Genomic DNA, 20,437 nt, shown 5'->3' on the forward strand with positions numbered 1-20,437 from the left:
TAAAGCCTCTTCAACATATTCGAATCGTTCGACTAAATCGAAGATTCTTGTCACGTTGTAGGAAGACAGGGGATCTTATGAAGATTTAAGTATTTTAGGGCCTTGCCTGCATGTGCAAAAAGTATTTTTTTTATCCCGTATATATATTTTATTACTTTTTCCAAATAGTATTCATTATATAAATTATTATATAATTTATATTATTTATATTTATTTTATTTATTATTTTGGGAAAACTAATAATAAAAAAACTTTTATTATTCTTGTTCAAATCAATCAGCTTCTGGACATTTTGTTTAAGGACAAGAGTTATAATTTTTATTTTCTTATTGTTACATTTTATTGGCTCTTTGCCGTTTTATCAACCATATATTGGCTGAGTAGAGTACAGATTCCTCAAGGCATTTCCTCCTTATCTTTTTCCTTATCCCGGGCATGCCCGGTTGGAATTGTGCGTACAACAATTGTAATCATTATCAACAACAATTGTCAATAATAATATGAATAGAAAAGAAACAAATAATTCTGACTATGAACTTCAGCGGCAATTTATGGTTTCCTTTCGATTTTGGTTTTCCCAGTCCAAGTCGGACAAAAGGAACAGAAGTAATTCAAGTACCACAATTTGATGAGTAGTTTAAAAACTATGATTTAAATAGAACTTCCAAAAACACTATTATACAAACTAGCCAATGTGCATCATGTTAAGTAACCCTGTATTGTAGAATCGAAAAATCTTCTCAATCCGATCAGCAAACTCAGGACCACGGTACAAAAACTCACGCAAGATTCTTTGTTGAGAAAAGTGTGATAAAACCGTTACGATCCATTCTCCATAGACCATCTGATACCGGGATCAGCTTGTAGTCAACACTGCCATGATTTTTCCTATGAAAACTGTACTGAAAAGATACTCATTTTTGTTGCTTTCCCTGGCATTTCGCCTTGCTAAAGAAGTCGTTGCTATGGATTGACTTTGGTGTCGTTTTAAAAATGCAACAACAACAAAAAAGATACATACAAAGAATTCCCTGCCATAGTAAAACGTGAAATAGATTCATAAAATTTTAATAAACGGCTTTAATCTGTTGTTTCTCATCCGTGCCTCAAGGCGCTCCGGATCGAGCATTGACAAGGCCCTTATTCGTATCCAGCAGTGCCATGGTTGTTGAAATCGAAAAAAAATCCTTTTATCGAACATCCTTTCAGCCCGGGAAGTGGCGCAAAGTGTATCCTAGGCTTTTCACACTGGGGAGGAAATCAATTTTCACTCGATTGAGATGACGAAAAATATCGATAAGAGAACGGGAAAATTTGAGCCTGTAACGCAAAGAAAGGAAAAGAAAAAACAAACAAATCAACAACGACCAAACCCAACAATCCCTGGAGCAAGGAAAAATCTTTTCCGTACCTATGGTTATGGATTTTAAACAAACAAATCAACAACGACCAAACCCAACAATCCCTGGAGCAAGGAAAAATCTTTTCCGTACCTATGGTGTGCGGTGCGTTCGCTAGATGCGCAAAACTCCACCGAACGTAACCTCGGAACTCGACCAGGTAGAACGTACTTTTTTAAACGAACAGTTCCTCCTCATCGTTATTCCTGTTTGAGGTTTTTTCTTCTTTTACCGTTTTGGATATACCTACTCTCTCTTTCTGCCTCTCTCTATACTAGCCTCCACACCCCGTTTCAAAGCTGTCAATTATTGCTGGCAAGTTGGAGCGAACTTGTTGCTTGCCTAGCCACGGGTAAGACTGTTTGCTGTGTGCGTTGTCCCAAGGACATAACGTTGACGCTAATGAAGAAGGATTTGTTTAATCAGTTTATTGATACCGAAGCTAATCCGGCACCCGACTAATGGCAGGTTATCGTACCGATTCTCCGGCAAAAAAGAAACAGCGTAAACGTTGGGGGTTTTTTAATAACGGAACATTAATATCGTTTATCCAACCGAACGCTGACACGATGGAATAGTTGAGTGGTTTGAAGGCTTATGCGATGTTTACTTTAAAGGGCTTGTTTGTGGTTCCGATTTTTTAATTTTTTTTTATGCGCAGATAAAACATAAATATAACAAAATGTTTCAATGTGAATAAGGCTTGTTGGATTATTGACTGACTGATGTAAACGTTGTGAGAACAGGAACCGCTACAGCCACAACAGCTTAGGCGTTAACTTTCTTGTTTGATGCGAACCAACCAATTACTTGCCTTATTTTTTCTTATTTTTCTGTACAAAAGAGAGCATTGTCGGTCATATCTTTGCTATTTTGTATATAACTAGTTCTACGACTTTGTTAACAATTTGAACTTTGTTTACAACACAATATAAATTTAGTTTTTATGTTCGGTATTTTGTAATCTGCCATATTCTACATTCATACCGATGTATAGGGATTTCAGAAGAATTTCAAGCTATTTAATTCTTCATATAACTGTTGTAATCATTTGAGCCGCCCGAAGATGTATTTGGTAGTGGAGGTCGTTCCACACGACAGAACCGGTACAAAATCATCCAAATCCGCGTACTGCTTATCCAGTTACAGGTGAACATAGCCAAAGAAAATCAGAAATGGCAAATCAAATGCTCTTAAGATTGTTGTGCCGGTAAAAAAAGATCGTTAAATAGTTTCGTGTCTTCTCAAACTGATACAAAAGTGTGTGATTACGTTAATTTTTTTTATTCCTTTATATTCATCTCACATGATAGGATTACTTAATATTCAAAAATTAGATTTAATATCAAGGACATGGGTGTTATTTACGCTGGGGGCTATTTACGCTACAGTTAAAAATATAATGTTATTGCTAAGACAGTCTATTATTAGATTAACAAATATGTTTTCGCAGATAATAATTTGGAGACCTCTGATCTAGTTCATAGATGTTAAAAATGCGGCCCAATAACAATAGTTTTGTAACCCGGTCCTTACATCAACTAGATTTACGACAATAATTGAAAATGTTAATGGGTTACGGTTAATAAACTTTGAAGTATCGAAGACGTCATCCAAATAACTTTCATTTGTTTAATTGAAAGTAGAAAAGATCTTAAAATTCTTTCTTACAAAATTTAAAGTAAGTTATGGAATTATTTCACTCATGTTTGATAGCATAAACTAATATTTACTCAATTTTTATGTCTTAACTTGTAATTAAGTTGTTTATTTTTGTTTCGAATAAAAACACTTTTTAGTAATTAGGGTGATACACAGTTTGATGAACTTTATGAGAATCCAAAATCAACGTTGACTTGAACAGCAAAAGGAAATGTTTCAGCTTACTATTTGCATATTACGGGACTAATTACAAACACTTCTGAATCCATTTGCCCTGCTTGTTTATTCGTTTGCATTGCAATCAAATTTCATTTGATAACTTTTTCCGGTTTCTTTGCTTGTATTTTTCCTCGCAGATTCTTGGCCGCATCTCATCAGAGGAAGGTCAGCACGTTCGGCATTAGTGCAAAACATTTCGCTCTGTCATCTCTTCCCAACGTTCACAGCAAGGAGAAACAGCGATCCCTTAGGACTGTGCCGAATCGAGCTATTTAAAGCAAAAACTTCCGTTTCGAAAAGTGCCAGAACGCAAAGCTTACGCTACAATTCTAATTTAATACGAAGGTCTGGAGGAACGCACGAACCGAAGATATCGTGTACCCTTTCGTCCGCTGGTCCGTTTCATTTTCATACATTGTTTCACCTTTCCAATTCGACAGCCCAACAGTGCATTTACGCCAACTCGATTGTACCAAAAAGGGATAATGAGCCTTGAGGTGGAATGATGGTTCAGGTCCGACATTAATCATACCCACGGCAGGTAGCTGAATGTACGGGGGTATTCCTAGGACGAGGAAGCTGCGAGCATTGACGACTCCATACATACGTCCAGCGAGAAATGCAAAATAGGATCCGTTCCGTTGGCCTGACCGGTTGATTAAGGTGGTGGAACTTTTACAAACTCAAGCCACACGGAACCCTTCAGAACTCCGAAAGTATCCGATACGTGCATACACCTTGACGGCGCAAGACCACCGAAATTAAAGCAAAACATCACTTTCTGTTGTACATACGCTTCGCTAATACCAATTTCCGGCACAAACGTGACATTGGTCGGAAGTTGGTATCGGTTCCTGCAAAAAGAAAATTCTACACGAATATAAGCTCACTAGGCGGAGAAACCAGCTCGTCGGGTCGGTTTCACATACGACGTTCGACGGTTGTCGCCAGCGGTGTCCAAGCAAGCAGTCAACATTCCGCTATTTCAATTAAATGTTATGCCGGCCGCGACCATGTTTTCCAAGTTCAAAAGTGCCACCACCAGTGCGCCACCTCAAAACTCTTACGACAACAATCCGATCACGCAGTACTTTGAAGTTGGAAAACTGGTTGCCTGCGCCGGCCCGGAACTGATTTGGAAAATTCACGAAGGCTACAGGAAAACGGATGGCAAGGTAAGTGTCGAAGCATATTATGTAACAAATTTGTTAGACTCTAGTATATGCTTAAATTTAAATGAATCTAGATCTAGAGAATCTATTTACAGGAACATTAATCCGCATGCAAGGAACGTAACGCTTTTTTCTATCTTTCATATGTTTCAAATTATTCTCGCACTCTTGCTCACACGAAATCAAATTCAACATAGAAAATGTTGACCTCGCTCATGAACCACCATACATTTATTGAAGTTAACACCCAAAATGGGAAATACTGATATGTTAGTTTCTTGTCCGAGCTCTGCAAGGAAAATCGCAAACGAAGAATCTTGCAAAGAATGATTGACAACAGTATAATGATTGAATGTTATACTCTTTTTCATGACAGCAAATGATTGATTGGTATTTTCTGTTTAACTACTTATAACCAATAGTTATCTGGGTCCAGTTCTGTCAGTTTTTCTCCAGTAGGTTTCACTCAAGATGTTATAATTCTACTTTGGAATAAAAAAATTGACACCTTTGCATATTTGTACCCGTAACCATGTACCTCCATGGTAGGCTACGATCATCCTTCTTGGACCATGCGCCTCCATGCAAGCTGCAATTTTGCACCTTTTTGTCCAATATGTTCTGAGCACTTATTGTTCGACCAAACTTCATCTCTAATGTAATGTAAGTGAGTTTCTTACCTTTTCTTCGACAAGTTTCTTAGCTCCCTTTTCGTATGACAGTTTCATTTTTATCACAAAAGAAGTGACGTGATTAAATGACTTGAGGCTATTTTTAAACTATTCATTCAGTCAGTGTCTCGAAACGCAAAACTATCATACATTTCCCACATGCTCGTGCTCACATTACGCTTAATTAAGCAATAAATAATAACTCACTAAACCCAAGGTAGCGGTCACAGTGCCGTATTGCTCTAGAAACCTTGTTTTTACCACACGCCACACAAGAAAATTCAATTTCGGGTGTCGCACCAAACCAAACCTGTTGGATCCACACCCGTTGCCGAAGTCTGTGACAAACAGCTCGTAGTGAAAGAGCGTCGTTCTGAGGTCTGGTGCTATGAGGCAAACTTCGTGACAGATTTATTACTCACTGGGTGGTGCAGTTGGACAGAGACAAACTTCCACCCTCATCAGTTTGCTCTTTATTAGAAGCAAGGGCTCCGTTCTCCGTTGGTGAAGGTTTCCCTCAGGAGACAAGCAAAGCGTATGGAAGATGTGTGCATTTGGAGGCTCGTTTTTGTCGACGCTTTCTTTATATAAAGGAACGCCGTACAAATGCGTTTCTAAGTGTAAGCGAAATCGAGTGACTACATGACTGCATACATCAACAATCATGACTCGCGTGCCGGCTAACTTTATGTAAAAGTTGCTGGTGGAACTGAGGTTGCCTGTGCAAAAACGAGCTTCATGTTTACCGGTCGTTGATTGGGTCTACGTTTAAAAAAAAACCCGTTCCGTTTGGTATCAAGAAGCAACAAAGAATAGCTAACTAAATAACGAAAACAAGTTGTGAGCACTTTTGAGGAAAGCGTTGCCCACGGCGCATCTCTGTCCGAGGGCTTTTTGCTGGCGGTATTCTTGCTTCGAACACGAAAAAACAAACACAAACGTATACACGTTGGGGTAAAGAAAGACGTAAACGTGCTTCTAAAAACAACTATATTTTTGTGTTGATTCCATCACGACATGTTCGCACGAGTCAGCTAGTGGCGCACCTGACATCCATTTCGTCATTCCGGGCATCCTCCTCACAACTAACACGCCACAGGTTGTGCCGAAAGCAAGTCAGCATATCGTCCAACATGCTAGCAACGGTGCGTCGGTGTGTGTGTGTGTTTATAGTGCCAGTGAAACAAGTTCGCCGTGAGTGTAGGGCCAAGAAAGAAGGCCTGATTTATACCCCACACTGTCAGTGGTTTCGCGTTGGAAGGAACTCGAAACGGAACCAACATGCCACCCATTCGGTACCTTCCCAACCGCCCCGGAAAAAGTCAAACGTGGAAGATTAACAATTTACCATTCATCACCATGCCTTGCCCTTCTGAAACCCTCACTAGACCTTGCGGGCATGTGTTTATGTATGGAAATGGTATTATGTGCGCACTTCTTAAGCCCGGGACCGGCAGTCCATTCGTCAGACTCTGAAACTTCTTGGAAGAAATATAAACCCTGGCACACTCGCAATCCTCTCCGATTCAGAAGACAAACATCTTCCACCGAAACGCGAAAAGCTCGTCCTCAATATTCAGGTATATGTGTGTGTGTGTGTGTGTGTGTGTGTGTGTGTGTTTGTTCACATGCCATTTCTTGTTTTACTTCGAGGCGACGTTTGACGCTACTTGCCAAGACAGCATCATAACTACGATGCTTGCGTGCCTGATCGCATTTCTCTGTAGCTAATTAAATTGCCATCGTTGAACCGTATGCATAAAGCTTGCTTTTATGCTGGATGGGGAGTTTGCTTTCTTTCTTTTCTGCTGGTGGTGTTGCCAAAAACAATAGTAAATAAACATTACTCCCGAACAGGTAGAACATGTTTCGGGAAAGCATTTGTTTTTGGGGCAGCTTTCGTTTCTAAAAATATGGTCACGCTCACAGACATGGATGTGATCTGATCGATACCGGTAAAAAAGAAGGCAATTCAATAAAATTTTGCCAAAGTTTAAAAGACGGAAAATGGAAATTCTCATCTTCTCTGGAAGGAACTGCGCACTGCGATGTGTAGAGCTCACCTTTCGATAGCACTTATGCATGAAAGCTCGCAAGTCAAAGCACGGGGTAACCATCATCATCACCATAATCATCGTCGCCGACGTCGTTTCAATCGGTCGTGTTCTTACAAAGAAAAAAGAAGGAAGCTTAAACCCGGTCTTCTTCGTTTCCGTGTTCGTTTCAACGTTTCAACCCATTGCAAGAACACTCCTCCAGACTGCAAATGAAATGGAAATATCCCAAGGGCATGCCGTATCCTTCACAGACATCCTTTTCTTATCCAACGCGGTGCGCACTCGCTTGCCAACCGGAACATTCCCACTTCCCTGCCAAAGTTTAATCGGAATGCTGCTCTCTGGCTGATTTCTGCTCCATTTTTTATTAGCAATCAATAGTGTGGTCTGAAATTGGAAAACTTCACCAGAAACCAATTTTGGGTGAAAAATAAAGTATCGATATATGGTGACATAGGGGGTTGTGTTCGGGTGTCGATTCCACATGCTCACGAGCAATTGGATCGGTTGTGTAGTTGTGGTAAATTTACTTGCTGTCAGTTACAGATGACGAAAACGCATTCCTTGCGTGCTGTAATGACTATTTTTTCTATCTATCTTTATTGTGTTATATTTATAACATCACTCGGGAACCCTACCACAACCAATCATCAACTATTTACAATATTGATAAATTATATATATTTATTGTGTGTACTTACTTATATATAAGGAATTTTATATAAGATCTATATAGTCCCAGCTTCGTTCTTTCTTAATTCTTAGGAAAGAAATTACACTTGTAAGCTATTTACTTTGCAACATGGTGTAATAAAGCAGTTTGTTGGAAAGAAGTTCAGGTCATATAACGTATGTACAGTTTAATCTGCCTTACGGACATAGGCAAGTCAAAAGATGATTTCCACGATTGTCGGCCCGGAACTGCTTTCCTCTACTCTTGATTGTATCCGTGATTCGACAAATTATGTTCTACTTAATCAAGCCAACGTGGTTCTGTACAGCTCTTCCCAAACGGGTTGTTCTTGAGCACGATATTCCTTCATAGAGATCGCCATCACTCATCCACCGTATCCTTTCAGTCTCTTCAACTATAATGTAATGTTACGTAATAAGTCTAACATATACAAGTTCGGGATAAAAAACATTCGGACGTAGTTAAAAAAATCATGTTTTCGACAGTGACGAAAGTCAGCTTATGAAAGAACAATAACCTAACCTGGTGAGTTATAACAGAGTCTAACCTGATGGGAAGCCAGAAATGGCGCGGCTTGGAAAGAGTCCCCAGCAAGTGACAATTAACAATACTCGCTCTTTTGATGGTAGAACAGTGCAAACCTTTACTTTCTTATATATCTGTGAGGCACCTCGGTGGTACTTCTACGTGGTGGTTCTATAGAGAAATCCAGATTGCTGGGCCTTTACTTACTAATCCACAGTACTGGGTTTACGGCTATGTTCATAGAAAAGTAGCCATTTTTCGGCTCGTGATTCAGCAAGCCGGCAAGGATTTCGGCAAGAAGTCGACTAAACAAAAAAGTTATCAATAGCAATGTGCAGTGGCGGATCTAACGGTGGGCGGGGTAGGCGGCCGCCTAGTGCCTCACCGTTTGGGTCCACGAAAAAATATGTTTAGTAAGGAAAACTGTATGAAATATGCTAGAAAAACGCACGAAGTTTAGTACATGGGCCCTCTGGAGAAATGAGTCCGTTTCCAAAAATCATTATTCTTTTACATCTTCCAAAATGGTTTTTACTTTTTTTGGCCACCCAACTATTTACTTAAGGCGGCCCGGTGGCATGGTGTTAGCGGCGCCGATCTTCACACGAACGGACCGGACTAAAATCCCATCCGCACCAATCCCACGTAGCAAGGACTGACTATCGGGCTACGTGGTAAAATAAGTCGATACGGCATGGCCATTCTAAAATATATATATATTTACTTAACTTAAAATTGCTGCTATTAAAAATAAACCCCTGGACATTTTTTAAATACAGAAACAAAGTTCGAATGAACTGCAATTGCAAATTCAATACAAATTAATCAATTCGTTCTTTGTAAAGACATTATTTATAACCTATATTCAATGGTGTATTATCATAGCAACATTGAAGCTTAAATTAGTCGATTCAGTTCCCGAGTTAAGGACAGCGCATAATATGCATCGAGAAAGTTCGAGTAACTTTTTTGTTTCGTTATACTTTCCCTAGAATACCCACATACATACATACACAAACTTTGTAAAGAAACTCTGTCGACATTGGAACCCCACCGACGGTGCAATGTTGCAAAAACGCATTAGAGAAAATGTACTCGTTAGACTCATCCTAGCGACAGTAACTTTCTCCTAATTTTTAATGCAAAATATTGGTTCCCTAGTTTCTTGTGCCGTCAGTTACGATTCTACCCACAATGCTGTCATATTCGTTCGGTTCGTGCTTACAAAGAATACGGATGACCACCTTTGGTAGCTGTCTGTTGAGCTTGGCGCGACCCAGACACAAGTTTCCAAGTTAACCGGGACGCGCAAAACGTTAAAACGGTAACGGCCAACGCACTCAGGTAAAGTCAATTAAAACTTATGGCCCGACCGACAAAATGTTCCTTCACCACAACCAGCGTTGGTAGTGGTGGTACTACACACCAGACGTCCCAAGGCGAGTAGTATGGTGGGCACACCTTTACGGTACAACAATCGGCACGATAGCAACAATCGCCACCGTCCCAGAAATCCCTCAGAAAATGGGAAAACTTTTAACTAAACAATTACTAACGAACCGGTAAAATCAAAGTGTATTAGTTCCGTTCATCAGGTGGGACGCGGACTACCATCGCCATTGCGCTATGCTATTGTTTTTGGCAGGTGCTGTCATGTTGGGCGAAACCGCCACTCCACTCTGACCGCGCTTTCTCGCTCTCTATTATTTTAGTGTACGATAAAATTTGGCGATGGCTTTCAGATTGTGAGGCAGCGTAATAGATTTCGAGGTTTGTTTATTTTCGCTTCGGGTCAATAATCGCTTGAACCAGTACAACAGTTCCGAGAGTACATCAATCTAACCGCAAAAACTGATTTGAAATTTTCTATTTCTAACCATGAAAGGTTATTCGGATTGAAACGCTGAATTGATTTTCAAAATAAATTATTTTCTAGTTTAAAACTCAAATACAATTTAATGGAACGATTAGGAAACTTTTCACAAAATCAGACTAAAACTAATTTATGTTAACTTCCTGGTTACAATTGTTTTACAGCGCTTATCCAACGCGTTAGAGTTTTTTACACTCAACTTTTATCTTGTATTTATTTCACATTATGTAGATAAATAAATGAAGCCGGTGTGTAATTCGCTGGTTCAATTAAATTTCTATTTACGTTTGTCAAAAGATTTCAAAACCAGCCATTGATATCAACATTTGTGCAATTATTCATTTGATTGATCCACTTCAAAAGCTATCCCACTATAGATTTTTGCGTCTTGCTTGATACTTTCCAAACTGTATTGAAAGACAACAACTTGCTTCTCGGAAGGGAAGAAAACAAGAACCAATCAATTAACTAACGACAGGCAAAATAATTCCTTCATGGTACACGCACATTCCACCTCAACTGCTCAGGTAAATTAATTGTTCTGCTTTCAATTTGCAATTTCGCCATTCACCGTCAATCTGTGTTGGCAGTTCCAGTACCACTTCGCCCCGGTGATCTGTTAATCTTCGATCAGCTCGGTTCTACTCCCACGGTCGAGCGTCAAAGATAAATATCCAATTTATCAAAAGCTTTAGTAATTGAAGTACACGTATAGCGTATCGATTACACTCCTAAGAAAGGGAAACGCAAACAATCGTAGGCTAGTGAGTGGTTCGAACAAAGAAAGAGAACGCAAGAGCGAGTTTTGTGGTGTGGTTGGATGTTTAGGGGTGCAAAACAATAATGATACGATAATTAAGCTTAAGAGTTGATTCTCACTTTACATAATTTTGCACTCTGGTTTACCAGCCGAGTCAATGGCTTTTAATATTGACCGAACTTTGTCCCCACAAGCCCCACAATTTGTTAATTTCCTGTCTTGACGCAAAAAATATGTTCCTGCATGAACTTACACGGGTTACACGGTTTCAATCTTCACATCCTAAAACAACGCTAGCCGGTTCATAGCACTTTCTTCAAAGCTAATCACCGTTGCTCTTTTCATTATCCTCTATACTAACCACCGGGAAAATGAAAACCAAACATCTAATACCTCATTTCTGTATTTACTGTCACGACCACAGTCATGTCGATGGTTAAACATCATCTAAATTTGTGTAATTGATCCAGGTCTATTTTCTTTACGAACGTTCTGCTCGTCATACATCCACAACACTCTTCGCCATACTCCGACGATGACAACATATTTTTAATTCAGTTCTCTCTTTTACGATATTTTCAGGATACACTCCTGAGCTTAGGGAGGGTAAAAATAAAACGCACAGTAAATTATTTTATAAAACTCATGGTCAACCGTGCAGAAGATGAAAAGATGGGAGAGACTAAAGAGACTAAAGAGACTCAGTCATGCACTCAGCTTCTTACGCTGTATTAGTTTTTATTCCTAGACTCTTCGAACGATATACGCTTTGCAGGGAACATCCATGCACAACATTCACCGCCCATCAGACCAAAGAGTGTGGAACGTCAGAAGTAAAAGACACTATTCACAAACCCATGACAGACGTGTACAGATGCCTGGCAGGACGGGACTTGATGTTCCAAAACCGGCTTCAGAAAATATAACCCCCAAAAAGGTTATGTCAATTTACCTTCGAAATGGGAATGATGGGAAATGATTCTTGATCCCAAATGCACTACGGGCTCGGTTGCTTGAAAAAGTGATAATATTGATGCTGATGATGATGATGATGACGGGTATGTTGATGCTGACTCGGGATAACTACGGCTTCCATCGTCAACTTGAAGGACCTTCAAAGGTTTGGAAAGGTACAAATCTGACGGATTACACTCGGAGGGGTTTGAGCATTAGTAAAAACGGTGAAAATCCATTTATCTCATTTAGAATGGCTATCGTAGCTTTCAGTTTCGTTTACCACACATAGGGCTCTTTTATGTGTTACAACCCGAGAATCCACGAAAGCCGTAATCTGCATTTAATCTAGGAACATATTACACAATATTCACAACACGAGCAACATCGAGAGCACGCTGTACATTGCTGATAGATGTTTCTCCTATGATATAACTATAATAATTTCGAAAATGTAGCTAATTACGACGCTTTGCTCATAAACTTTCAAATATCCAATGCTAACACTAATCCGAATCCGGCAGAATGTTAAAAGGCCAGCCAAACAAGTATATCAAGAAATGATTCATGTTTTTTTTTTTCGTTAGAACGGCCTGGCCGTATCGACTTATTTTACCACGTAGCCGGATAGTCAGTCCTAGCTACATGGAATTGGTCCGGATGGGGTTTTGGTCCGGTCCGTTCGTGTGAAGACCCGCGCCACTAACATCATGCCACCGGGCCGCCCCAATGATTCATGTTATTCACATAAAAGTTAACAGTTTCAATTGTGCATAATCCGACAAATATGCCACTCACAAGTGACATTCGATGGTTACCTTGTTGACGTGAGCACTAGGACGCGAGAAGGCTCCCACTTCTTCCTGGGCCGTTAGCAAGGGTGGAATCGTGAGTGTGCAGCTACTGTAATTCAATGTGTAATTTAAACTGTAGTTTAATGTGTTTCTAGAGTGTAATTTATAGTTCTTTTACGTAATAAACTCACATCGAAAAATAAATATTCTCAAAATTGATAAAAAAACCAAAACAATTCTCCCTAAAAGTGGGTTTTCGCCGTAAAATCCCTAATCCGTAAGAATCGCGTACGTAACAGCCCGGATTTGCACATGACAGAACCGACTGTAAATCTCATTCTTGACGTATTCGCAAAACATACAAAACCTGACCTACCTGTACCTGAAAGAATTCGAGAAAGAATGCACGGAGGCTTCCCGTTAGAATAATGTTTGACGAGTGCTTTTTTTAAAATATTCTTGTTTAAATCTATAAAAGTATAATCTATTCTATGAGGCTGATAAATTTTATGCCAAAACCGCTCTCTGAACACCTTTAAGGTCTTTCTGAACATCTTTATTAAGGTTTGCCAAGTAGTAGAATATAACATTTTTACTCATGTTGCTCTTAATTTTGTTTTTGAGGTAAGTACATTATTATTTATTAAAGATGAATAAAAATTAAAGATTAAAAAAATCCTTCTCCAAAATACGAAACCATGGCAGATTCTAAAGAGTGATCCGCTTCCCATGCACTTTTTAATCATAAACGGAAAGGAGTTTCATCTACATTTCGAATTTTTGCTCTGAATTCTAACCCTGAAAAAGCTTGATGATCAGCATTCTTACGATTGTTTCTTCATTTAATTCATCAGTTTAAGGTAAAAGAATCAAGCATTTTGATAAACCTACATAACCCAGTTTGTGTTATGTTTCGTTTGCAAAAACTTTCCAAAACTGTGCATCAGACACAAATATCACCATCTATTTAGGTCTGCAAGCGGCATGCCTCCAGCATAGAGCTTATCAATTTATGTCCTTGTTATTTGACTGTCGACTGTTCCATTTCCATTCATCAGAAGGGTGTGAATAATCTTCTCCTTGGTGGAACTTCCAACCAACGCCTGGTTTCAATACGCTCGAGAGCATCACATTATAACTCCCGTCGGGAGATTTATTCAATTGTTGTACCAAAAGCTAAGAAGCTTTTTCCGAACCGGCGTCTAGTGAACAGTTGCTTCCTACTTCCGACCTAGGTTTTCTTTTACAATGTCCAGGGCCCGGTCAAACATCCCGAGGACATCCGGAAAACCCAACGCTCTGCTTTCTACAGCAGTTGCTTTTTCCGGTACAATACAGTGTCAACATTGTTCAGCAATTTCGTAGTCATAAAATCATTCTCTCTCTTACATTTCCTCCGTTTACTAGGTTGGTAGTGTTGGACATGGAATTTAGACTTTTTTTTTTACTTCATTTTACCATGCTTTGAAAACACACGTTATGGTTTACTTCGGTAAGGGGGTTATCCATACTGAGCTCGAGACATGTTTCAGTCGCCTGTCACAGACGACCAAAACATGAAGAAGATTCATTATTATCCTGAAGAACAACAATATATACAAGTTGTAATAGAATAAACGAGTATTAATTTCGCATCCATTATTGTTGATCTCTATGCTGTGAAACTTATGGCGCCAATACTGTTTATTGCGGGAATGTTTCTTTAGAGCCACTTGAAGAAGGTAAATCGGATTCCGTACGATGAAAATGTTCAAAATGAAATTCCTCAAAATGAGCCTTAACTTTATTTTGGACATACCTGCAAGGCTTTAGTGAAAAGGACTATCATTTGACTTGCATTGTACTAACTTCAACATAATGTATCTTGATTTTATGAATTAAGTATACATAAATCACTAACAAGTCTTTTAATAATCCTAAGAAGTACAACCATATTCCAAAGACAAAATAACATGATCATGCGCCACGCTTTGCTGCCCATGGAAACAAGTCCAATGGAAGTCCATTTCTACCCATTCCCTACTAAAATTGATCTAGTAGCATTCTAATAAATGCCAACCACTTGTTGGAAATCTTCCTCCCGGTCGTGCAAGCGCCACGAGAAGTAATAAAACTTGACGCGAAGGATAAGTACACCGATGGAGGCAATGTCATTCGCTCGCTCTGAATATTCCCCTGCTGCCTGTTGGCATTCTTTCTTTTTTTTTCGTCCTCTCGCGTCGAACAGCAAAGATAAAAGCAATAAAAGTCAACCAACAGCTCAAACTTGCACCTAAGAGGCAGACAGGAAAGAGCGACACCGAGGCCGACCCGCGGCCTGATACCAAGCGACGAACAAAACCTACCGGCGAAGCATGCCAGCAGGTGGGATTTAAAAGCAATGGAAAATGGATATTTTCTGTTTGTATTCTTTACTGTTTGCTTCTATTCCTGTCAGGTTATGTTTACCCATGTGCCAGGTTGGAATTAAAAAAAAAGATAAAAAGAATAGAAAAACAATACCAAACGGGAAATGAAACTTCTCGCAGCCACTACAACATTATTGCGCTTCGGTGGCGGCATATTTATGGCAATCATCATTCGACCAAACTTTTTCCAAGACTTTTCACTGCTTGTTCTTTTCCCTGAAATGCGAACAAGGTTGGAAGCACATTATCAAAATTGTTATGGCCACATTAAGGGATTTAAAAGCAATGGAAGTATGCAGACAAAAAACTTTACTATCTAATGTATCACTCAGCAGGACGAACTTTATTTAAGGTGTTGATGTAAAATATCTTTTCGTTTGTTTACAAATCGACAAGTTGGTTTATTAAGTAGATTCATTCTAAATATAATGTAAAGGAAATTTATGTTATATTATATCTAGGATAACAAAGGTAACAAATATTACTGTAGTGAAAGGCGTTGTTTGATGCAATGCCACTCCGTTATAAAATTCACCGACAACTTTCATAGATTGTCGTTAGAATGCGGAACATGTTCCATATGATCAGCAATCCTTCGGTAACATTTACATGCGCCGAAGTCAGCAATCGTAGTATTGATACATAAAACACTTATCAACAACTGTACATCAGGAAAGTCAACCTTCCAGCGAGATCTGTCAATCCGTTTTTCAAGAAGATTACTCTGGCTAAGTTTCCAGTTTCCTCGGATACTACGATCTTAAAACCAACGTCGTAATTTAAATCGTCGCCATCGATCGAAACTTGCAGCGGTCTAAAAACAATATCAAACAAGTACAAAACAAGGTCGATCCTTTGTATGCAAATGGTGTTTACCGAACACCGACGCAATATCTTGGCTCCGAGTTGAACGAATTGGATACAATAAAAGGAAATGTTTAAAATTCTGTCCAACGATAATTCTTGATAAAAGTTGGCTAAAAGTAAATTGGTACGCACATCAATACCTGTAGTTCGGAATTCAATGAATTCAAAAGATTATCAATGGTTGTATTCCAGTATTCTTATACGAACTTCAAATCTATATCCATCCATCTTATGGTTACATTGCTCCAGTTCGTACGAATCTTCCTCTTCATGGACTCCTTCACCTTCCGCCCAGTGGAAACGGACACAAAATCAGCATATTTCTACCATTTTTTCTGCATTTTCTGGATGTTTGCCCCTTCGTCGAAGTCACCGCTTTGAAGTTGCTCAATATTTTTCGATTGGTTGAAATGCCGGGCAGTTTGGAGAATTCAATAGCTTGGGGACAAAATCGATATTGTTGACAGTGTACTACTCCAGAACCACCTTAGAGTAGTGGCGGCAGACAAAATTGGGCTAACAGATGACTGTGCCCCTATGTTTGCGGATGAACGGCAATATACGCGTTTTTATGTACTGTTCAATGTAAAGTTGGGATTTCAACGCCAAGAATGTGATAAATGGGTTAGTTTTTAGACCACAAACGCAAATCACTTGCCCTTCTTGTTGTTGGTAAACTTGTTGGTAAACACGATTTAGCATTTTCTCATCGCATCCTCACGTCTGGTCGCGATGTAAAACTTTTGACCAGAAAGATGCTTTATATCGAGTTTGCCGTAAGTTTCGTCATCGATCAAAGTGCAGCCCTTGAGATTCGTCAAAGCACGGTTGTGCAAAAGACTTCCTCGATTTTGTTGCCACGGAATCTGTATATGCTGTATTGGTGACGCTTAATGCATCTAGCACTAGAGTCATGCAATGTCAAGGCAATTTTAGCTATCGAAAAGCATAACCTTTAGCCATCATATACTTAATCGCCTATGCAGTCTGTTACAAACGCAACGCACACAGATCACTGGCTTACCATTCATTTTGCTTCACTCTTACCGCTGTTGAACGTCTCATGTCAGGATCGCCATCACTGTTGCTTTAGTCTACACATATGGAATACGGACTACAGTACTAAAATCATTGTTGAAAATTTAATTGCAAGGATATCAGTCGGGCGATTAAATATTATGTGTATAATGATAAGATATTTTGGATGCATTATGTCCTAAACGAAGATGATTTGCCAAAAATATTGGCAATGTCTCATATCTTCAGATATCGAGAAAATATGTTTTCCGTAAAACTAACCTAATTAAAATACCATCGTCAATTCAGTTCAGCTTCTAGAATTCAATTTTGCTGTTAATAATAAATAATCGTTTAGTGCTTCGCTACTCTTTATCATCCGTAAATCGAGTTCAATCGACTATGTTTTTGACTTGGTGACTCAGATCTGCTGTATAACCCGTTTTAGAAACACTTAACGGTGAAACAGTTCTGGCTATTTTGTTATCTATAATAATAACACATTCCAACATATTCCGAAAATAACTCATAAGAAATATCATCAAGCATTCCATCGTGTGTTAAGAAATATGACACAACGGTTCTGTCCCTTGGTTGCCTCAGACGCGTATAGTCTACAAGTCACCGTATAGTTGACAACGAACCAACACCAAACACGTGTACCAACGGGAGAACGAGCGTGAAGACAGGTTTTGCGATACGGAAATGTCACAAGCAACGTGCCTTGTACATAACACAGAATTCAGTTTACATCCTCGATGATGTCATGTTCTGCAGCCAGTAAGCCGGTAGTTAAAGAAAAGGAAAATTCTTGCCATTTTGCCCGAACCTTCAGCGGTGGTTATGCAGCTAGTGGATCCCAACCAAATTCTAATCGAGTGTTGCTATCTCACACATGCCAAAAGTCGGAACCCGACCTAAAAGGGATGATTTTTTCTCCAACTACAAAAGCCAAAACATCGAGACCAACGTGGCACGGTAGCCCACATTACGATGGTATTAGCATTCAGTAGCGTTTCGTTTTACCGGCGATCATCGTGCAATATTTGTCATAATTTCCCATGACAGATTACCTTGCACGGAACGGTAAGCACCCCGGTGGTCTGATACAAACGGCACCTGACACATCACACCGAATGGTTTCTGATGAGCTGCCAGCTGTGTGCAATGGTTACCCTTCTTTTTTTTTTTGTTCCTTTGGTGATAGTTTCAATGTGTTTGCCAGAGATTTATGCCAACCAGATACGTACAACATGTACAATTCAGAAACGAAGCGACCGAGTTTCATCGATATCGTATGGAAAACTCAAGTTAGAAGAATGTCCCTCCGTTCGCCGAAAAGGTAGGCGTAGAGAACTGAAGACTTTCCACCCATATGTCATATTCTCATTTGCTGATGTATCGTTAACAGGAAGTTTCCCGACCTGAAGCATTACTTTCGTCTAAAGTTTTCCCATAACGCATAGACAAATTGTACCATTCAATCATCACAGTAGCTACATTCACTGTTTTATCGTAGGTTCCGATCAAATCACTAAACTTTTCAATGTGCTATTCGTAACGAAAGACAAATTGGATGTAAAAGTTCATTTGGCATGAGCTTCGGAACGAGATTTTGCATAATATCAATTTAATTCATTTTGATCAAGTGAGGAACAGATATGAGTTAATTAATTACAAAGCTGAGCAAGCAAACTGTGTTTATAATTCACAGAACATTGTGTTCACTGGGAATAGTTTTATGCAAATAAGCGAAGACAACTGTTATTAATTTTATGTAGTTCAAATGTAAGTCGTATCAATCGATTCTATCAATATTAATAACGAACGTTATAACGTAAAACTTTTTTCTGCAGGCACAACAACCTTAAGATCTAACACTAATACATTACCGGGCCATAACACTATATTTGATAATTTTTTGAATTTATCCTACAAGTTTAACCCACACTCGATATGGATCGAAGGTCGCACAATCGGTATAGTGGGGCTACTAAGGGTTTACTAAGTGTGATTAAAGGTTATTTCTCTTACTCTAGAGATTCCTAAAGGAAACAAATTAAAATCTATATCAAATAGACGGTATTAATAATGGAAATTTAGTTAGATACCAGTGAAGATTCAGTATTTGTTTAAATAAACCTATAATAAGATCCTAATACATTTAAGCATTTATAACTAACAGTTCTGCGTCAAACAAAATAATGATCCAGGTATCGGATGGTTCAGTTGTTTAAAACCGTAAGATTCTCACTGTAATCAACTGAAATATATTAACACGACTATTTTGATTTTTTTTATTAATATTTAACATACTCAATGCATATTTTGTTATGCATATTTGTTATGCAACAATGTTATGCATATTTTACAATGTTATACTATAGCAATTCATTGCTGTACATTGTACTGCATACAAACGGTACATTGTAGCAAAATAATATTTACTGCGTACAATAATCGTATATACTAAGGGTGGCACTGTTTTTGTAGTGGTCGCAACGCACTTCAGGAGATTACTAAATCCACTCACACTGTTGAGAACGCGACAATGTGATTGTTCATTTCCCATTGATTCATTGAATTTTACAACTCAATTCCTTACACCGGGCGTTCGTCCAAAAAATTGTAACTTGCCGCACGGGATCATTGTAATCGGCTTAAATAAACAACCATCCGGAAAGAAGTTTTGAGTCTGATTTCAAGTAGAGCTGAAGGTGCCAAGGAAACTGCGCTAGAGTTTCGGAATCGATCTTGCTTCGCGTGATCGGTTCACCAACAATGGATGTCGCACATTATATAACTACGAACTTACGTGTATAAAACGTCAAAAACTACCAAAAATGGCACGCCAGGAAAGCCATTAATAGACAATATAAGGTCCTACTAAAAAGAACCGGCACAAAGTCCTATCCAGACATTTTCCCCGCATCAAGGACAGACTACCTGGCTATATAGTAAAAATAGGTCTGTACAGATTGTCCATTCTCAAAGAAAAAAAAGGCATTAAGATCATGGTTTCTTTAGTTGGTAACATATGAATTAAATGTCAAAATCTTTCAGCAAACCAAAATAAAGGCCTACGAATAGTATTTTAAATGTCTCACCCTTTCAAATTGAAATATATACTATCCAACCCAAAATGCCAATGAGAACAATCAATTGCGCGCTTTTAAAATCACTCTGCTTATTAAATTGTTCTCCTGGTATCCATCTGGTCGGATATTTACAAACCACAATAAATTGATAGCGATTTGTCTTTCAGCATAAACTTTTCGCTACAATTCTCTGGTCACACATGTATCATACGTGGTAGGGATTTTACCATTTGTTCAGGATATCATTATGACAAATAACCAGCACA

General features: G+C 38.9%; 1 protein-coding gene across 1 annotated transcript in view; it reads left to right on the forward strand.

Annotated features, from left to right (window-relative positions):
* The first annotated feature begins 4,279 nt into the window (after window positions 1-4,279).
* Window positions 4,280-20,437, forward strand: part of LOC128713818 (SCY1-like protein 2) — an 80,616-nt gene continuing 64,458 nt past the window's right edge. Inside the window, exon 1 of the mRNA XM_053808686.1 lies at window positions 4,280-4,456. Coding sequence (XP_053664661.1) covers window positions 4,280-4,456 — 177 coding nt within the window. The remainder of the gene's footprint in view (window positions 4,457-20,437) is intronic.

This window comes from Anopheles marshallii, chromosome 3, assembly GCF_943734725.1.
Source record: "Anopheles marshallii chromosome 3, idAnoMarsDA_429_01, whole genome shotgun sequence".
In the NCBI taxonomy this organism is placed as follows: Eukaryota; Metazoa; Arthropoda; class Insecta; order Diptera; family Culicidae; genus Anopheles; species Anopheles marshallii.